Source organism: Pituophis catenifer, unplaced genomic scaffold (assembly GCF_029215685.1).
Source record: "Pituophis catenifer annectens isolate HBS135680 unplaced genomic scaffold, rPitCat1.0.hap2 SCAF_6, whole genome shotgun sequence".
NCBI lineage: Eukaryota > Metazoa > Chordata > Lepidosauria > Squamata > Colubridae > Pituophis > Pituophis catenifer.
The window spans coordinates 76,868,797-76,874,796 of record NW_027256886.1 but is presented as its reverse complement, the minus strand read 5'-3'; the positions used below and the strand labels follow the sequence as shown (position 1 = coordinate 76,874,796).

Here is a 6,000-nt window from a genome sequence, read left to right as displayed (position 1 = left end):
CTTAATACCCTTCCTTGGTAGTCTTAAGAATATGTTACTTTATTGATGAATGCAATTATCATTCTGATTTTTTTCTGCTGGAGTGTGTGCATTCAGTCTAAAGTAATTACGAAGCCTATGGCAAAATGATTAACGTGACATTTGGGAATGGAAAAAAGTACACACAGAGTAACCAAATTCATGTGTAATGTATTTCTGGTTCCTTTAACAGACCATTCCAAAAACTCTCAACACATCATTGTTTGAAATAAAAGAAGAAGAAGAAAAATTACACACCAACACTCTTCACATTCAGAACCTTAATTAGTCACTCTGTTTGGTTGCTGAAATATTTTTGTAAGCCAGCAAAATGAAAACATGGCTTCAGGTTTCTTTTTTTTTGGGAAATAGGACAACATGGATTAATGCTGAACAGATTTATGGAGCTTTCCTGAAGTTTACCACACCGCTATTGTGTGTGTGAGACCAAATGGAACATCGTAGAATCATCTTAGCTGTGTTCAGTTGGTAGCCATCATCCTCTGCTACCAGGTGGCAGGAGAACACTCTGGTCCAGTCGAGAGAACCTGCTAGAGAGCCTTGTTGACCCTACCGATGGAACATGGCACCATGATTATTGCAATTCTAGCTTTAAGTTTATACCCCAGGGCCTCCCACAGCTTTTATTTGAAACACTTTATATCTGAAAAACAAAATTAAGAGAGCGAGTCAAATCTTTTGAGCGTCCGATCCTGAGGGCCTTCATCCCTGGAGCAGGCTCTTCAGGACTGCTATAGCAAAATAATGTCTATCTTGGTCAGATTTACTCTGGAACAGGCGATGGCCTGGCATTGGTGATCCTGCCCTCTTTTCTTCTCTTGTCCTTTAGTCCGTACTCCTGCTGCAGGAGTCTGTGTAGGCCCAGGATCCCTTGGAGGGCTACACCAGTGACGCCACTTCTAGTCATAACTCCGTGATTTCCAGTGGGCTCTCCATGATCACTTCTCTCATCTTGTGCATAGGGGTGGATTTGGCAGATTCGGTACGAGCGTTTCTGTCACAGTAGGGCCCACCTTCAGCAGTCAGTGTCTCTAAGGAGCGAGCTAGTATTTTCTGGTCATCCTCAGGGAGGCTGTTGAGGTCTGAGGTGAGGAGTGTGCCTGTGCTACCATGGACCACATGGATGCCATCAGGTCCCTTGAGCTCAATAGGCTGCTGATGCCGAAAGCGGAGACTTCCTTGACTGGGACTCCTTTGTTCCTCCTCCTCCTCATCCAGATCATTCTGGATCAGCTGGCAAAAAAGAACCAGGATAGAAATCAACGTAGCACGTATTTTGCTTTTTCTCAAGCTAACGTGTCCACTGTTTTCAATAGTAAGAATATTGCATTTCTGCATGAATTGGAATCAGTGATGGAATTCAATTTTTTTTACTACCAGTTATGTGGGTGTGGCTTGGTAGGCATGGCAGGGGAAGGGTACAGTAAAATCTCTATTCCCATCCCACTCCAGGGGAAGGATACTGCAAAATCCCCATTTCTTCCCAATCAGCTGGGACTCGGGAGGCAGAGAATAGATGGGGACGGGGCCAGTCAGAGGTGGTATTTACCGGTTCTCCAAACTACTAAAAATTTCCGCTACCGGTTCTCCAGAACAGGTCAGAACCTGGTGAATACCACCTCTGGAACTATTTCTGAAAATCCTGGTTATATCTAGAACCTAAGGTGTGCCTCCCACTTCGGCACATGCAAATGTGAATGTCTTTCCTCAAGCTATTTTGCAAGGTAACAAAAATTAGATCCTTCTTTTCCTTTTAAAACTGACGTACTATATGCAGTTAATACTACAAACTTACCGGCAAAGAGTTTAGAACTGACATGAATAAAATGCATCCATGAGATCTATTAAAGATCTATTTTTCATGAGCACTTATTTCTTAAATCTTAATAGGCAAGAGAACTTTGTTTCTATAAAAGTATTCTATAACAGTGTTAAAGAACCTGCACCTCACCTCTCTATCTGATGCTAGGCCTGAACATCATAAACAAACCGGACTAGGGACACTTTCTGCTTGGCCCATCACCAGTACAGTTCAGAGAACTCGATACTACTGTATTTTTTGGACTATAAGACTCATCTAAATTTAGAAGAGGAAATCAACAAAAAAGTTTTTGGCCTCTGCGGGCCCCATTTTCGGGCCTTTTCCAGCCTTTTTTCTGCCCATTTTCAAGGCTTTTTTTGGCCCATTTTGGGGGCTTTTTTGGCCTGTTTTCAAGGCTTTCTTTCAGCCCCTTTTTGAGGCTTTTTTGGCCTGTTGTTGAGGCTTTTTGGGCCCATTTTCAAGGCTTTCTTGGCCCATTTTTGAGGCTTTTTTTGGCCCATTTTGGGGGCTTTTTTGGCTGGTTTTCAAGGTTTTCTTTCAGCCCCATTTTGAGGCTTTTTTTGGCCTGTTTTTTTTGGCTTTTTTCAGGCCGTTTTTTCCAAAAAAATTGGCCAAAAAAAAAAGCCTCAAAAACGGGCCGAAAAAGGCCGAAAAAAGGCCCAAAAATGAGGCATGCGGAGGCAAAAAAACCTTGGTGGGTGGGTGGAGCTTTGGCAATTTTTGGTCTATAAGACACACAGACATTTTCACCCCCTTTTGGGAGACAAAAAAGTGCATCTTATAGTCTGAAAAATATGGCATATCCTCTTCACACTCTCAGCCTGCAAATACAATCCTTACCAATATCAAATTAGATTCAAAACGATTTTCCAACCACAGCCATCTTAGGCCCTTTAATGTGGATGGTCTTCAGAACTTTGTTCTCTCTTAGGAGGTGATAGCATGTGCCTCCCTTTGGCTGGTTGCGGCCCTTGGTTGGGTTGCTATGTTCTTTGCTATTCTTTGCTTATTTTATTTGTTCAATTTCTGTGGCTATCCATCTCAGTCAATGACTCTGGGCAGAATTTAAAATGTTCTTTAAAAAAAGTAATAATAATGGAGGATGTTCCAACTCATTAAGTCAATGAACTATCCGTAACCCTACAAACTCAGCCCTGGTAGACAACCTTTTGGTGTCTTTCCAAACTGCATGAAGCATTCTCCCCTTGCGTTTACCTTCTGCCCGTAGGCTTCCCTTCCCTGTTTTATAAAAGCACAGTAGGGATATTGCTAATGTGCTTCTATGAAGTTTAACTATCAGTTCTCCCTTGCTGCACTTTCCATGGACCTACAGTGGTACCGGAATAAAAGAGAAATCTGTTCCTTGATGCTTTGATAGCTCTGGAGTTATGCTGGCACCATAAACGGGGGGGGGGGGGGGGGAAGAGTTGCACAAATGTCAAAGAAGATAAGAAGGGAAGAGGCGGAGGGTAAGGAAGGGGCGGAGGGTAAGGATACCCATGGGAAAGCAAAGGAAAACATGGGAACAATCACAAAAAAGAAAAAAAAATTGATGCTAGTAGACCAGGTGATCAGAATCGAGCCAGTATGATATACCTTCTGTTCATAGATGGACAAGAAGCAAGGAAATGACTATCTTGTTGTACTGCCAACCCATAGAAATTGGGATTGAGATTTTCTGAGGTTGGTTTATGAACTATTGAGGAGCAGTATAGGACACAGCAATGTAAGTTTTGTATTGAATTTCCCAAAGAATGAAGCACCACAGATGTTTGCCGTATTAGCCATCATATTATCACATTGGCTGGCAATTCTATTTTGACTCTATCCAAAGGAGACGTAGTCTCTATCCTTTATCGAGATCCCAGCTTTGTATTTTGGCATCCTTCCAAATAACTATCCTATCTATTTTGGGCTGCAGTTCCCCCAATCCTTTGTCACTGATTAGGATGGTTGGCTAATGAGATTTAAAATCATGAACATCATCAGCAGGTTGCATAAATCTCTGGGAAAGACAGGCTACATATTCACTCAACTGAGATCTAAAAGGAATTTGTTTTTATCTAATTTGGTTTCTTCTTAATTTCTGGCATTTTAGCATGGCAGACAAGAAACTCTGGATAGCGTGGTAACCAATAGCAGCAAAACACGGGGAAAAAACCCCCAAGGAAAATAACATTTCACCTGTTCAAATGAAGAGTGTTGAGAACTCGTGTCTTCAATAGAGTAGAAATAACAAAAGTTAATATTTGGCAAACCTTTGCTCTTGGAAACTTAGAAGTCCAGAGAAAACTAGCTGCAAGGCATCATATAAAAGGTACAGAAGGATTCAGCTCTGAAAGATAAGACACTCCAGCCCAGTGGGCACTGCAAACATTTTCTTGAATCCCATGCACACACAGACGCTACCTCAGAGACTGAGGACTGATCCCCGTGGCTGGTGGTGGCTTTATGTACCATCCGCTCAGCAAGCAGTCTTTTCAGCCGCATGTAATCGTCCAAGACTACCTTTAAAAGAGACGCCTGGAGGGAGGGAAGGAATTGGCAATGGGAGACATTATACGGGGCTCTTTTGGACTGAACCTGAAATTATTCGGCCTTGGGCTGTGATGGGGAACCTATGGCACATGTGCTGGAAGTGGTGCACAAAGCCATCTTTCTGGACATGCGAGCTGTTGCCCGTTGCTCTTCCAGGTTCTGGTGCGCCGGCCAGTTGGTCTTTGTGTGCACGAGTGCCAGAAACCGGAAGATCATCTTCCCAGCATGCGCATGATGGTTTCCATCACATGCATGCACACTGGCCTGCTGGTCTTTGCGCATGCATGCATACCAGAAACTGGAAGACCAGGTGGCCAGTGCGCACGCGTGCGCTGGAAACTGGAAGATCATCTTCCCAGCGTGCGCATGTGCACTGGGCAGCTGCTCTTCCGGTTTCTGTCGTGTGCATGCGCTCTGGCCAGTTGGTCTTCACATGCGCATGCGTGCCAGAAACCGAAAGACTAGGTGGCCGGTGTGCATGCATGCACTGGAAACTGGAAGATCATCTTTGGCGCCCATGTGCACCAGGAGGCTGCTCTTTCAGTTTCTGGCACATGTGCATACACACGCATGCGTGTGCTTCCATTTTGGCTCTTGGTGCCAAAACGGTTCGCCAACACTGGCCTAGGGAATCCTCATGAGAAGTTTCCTCTAAAGCCCAATGGATATTTTCCCTCATTTTTTTTTTTTTTAAATAGTGGAAACAATTATCTGAAGATCACCTCAGATTTAGAAGAAATGCTTTGCAATCGCGTGAGGTAAATGCCTGCATTAAATAGGATTCTGGATGGACACTCAAAGTTCTATACTACATGTATGTCAAATATGTCAAAGAGTCAATTTATTTTTAAAAAATAATTCTTTTCCTGTGACCTTTTAAGCAAAAGTCTCTTGCACCTGCAACCTATATGGCAACAGATGATATTAGCTGGAAAGCTGCAGATTACGATGACAAGGACATTGATGGCATAGATACCCACCTTGATAGGCCCTTCTCTCATGATCTGGCCTAGCTTTGCAATGTTATCGTACTCCTGAATAGCTGCCCTCAGATAGCGATCTTCTTCTGGCTTGGAAGCTGAAGGACCTCGTCCAAAGGTTCCCTAAAAAGAAGAAACTTAGAAGAACTGCTGTGGCCTCAACAGGCCTGAAGGAAAGAACATAATGGATTTTTCTCAGAAATTCTATTCATTTCCATAACTGTTAGAAACTTTTCCACGTAAATCACTTTTGCTTTCTAGTGGCCAACTTTCTTAGTCAAACTTAATTATTAAGGATACCTGCACCAGGTTGAATAAAATTACATAAAAATAAAGGAGGTCCTGGGTTCCCCAGCAAATACAGCAAGATATTACCTCACAGTCAACTTTATTATTTCCAACCTTATCAATTTGAAGCAGATGTAAAGCTACCATCTATTCTGACCTAGGCTTTCCCAAACCACGCAGCAGACTCCTTGTCCCGACAAAAACCCCTTTTTATTAAGTTACTGTGAATTCCTCTCATTCATATCCAGCAAAGTCTTTCAAGGCTGAATTTACAGTCACAGACCTTATCTGGCTTGGAGAGATGCCAGGCCGATATCTTCAAAACTTGGCGGA

General features: G+C 43.0%; 1 protein-coding gene across 1 annotated transcript in view; it reads right to left on the bottom strand.

Annotated features, from left to right (window-relative positions):
- Nucleotides 1-793: 793 nt before the first annotated feature.
- Nucleotides 794-6,000, bottom strand: part of CDH23 (cadherin related 23) — a 639,510-nt gene continuing 634,303 nt past the window's right edge. The window contains exons 67-69 of the mRNA XM_070946306.1: nucleotides 5,380-5,502; nucleotides 4,271-4,384; nucleotides 794-1,272 (exon numbers count right to left, since the gene is read on the bottom strand). Coding sequence (XP_070802407.1) covers nucleotides 943-1,272; nucleotides 4,271-4,384; nucleotides 5,380-5,502 — 567 coding nt within the window. The 3' untranslated portion in view covers nucleotides 794-942. The remainder of the gene's footprint in view (nucleotides 1,273-4,270; nucleotides 4,385-5,379; nucleotides 5,503-6,000) is intronic.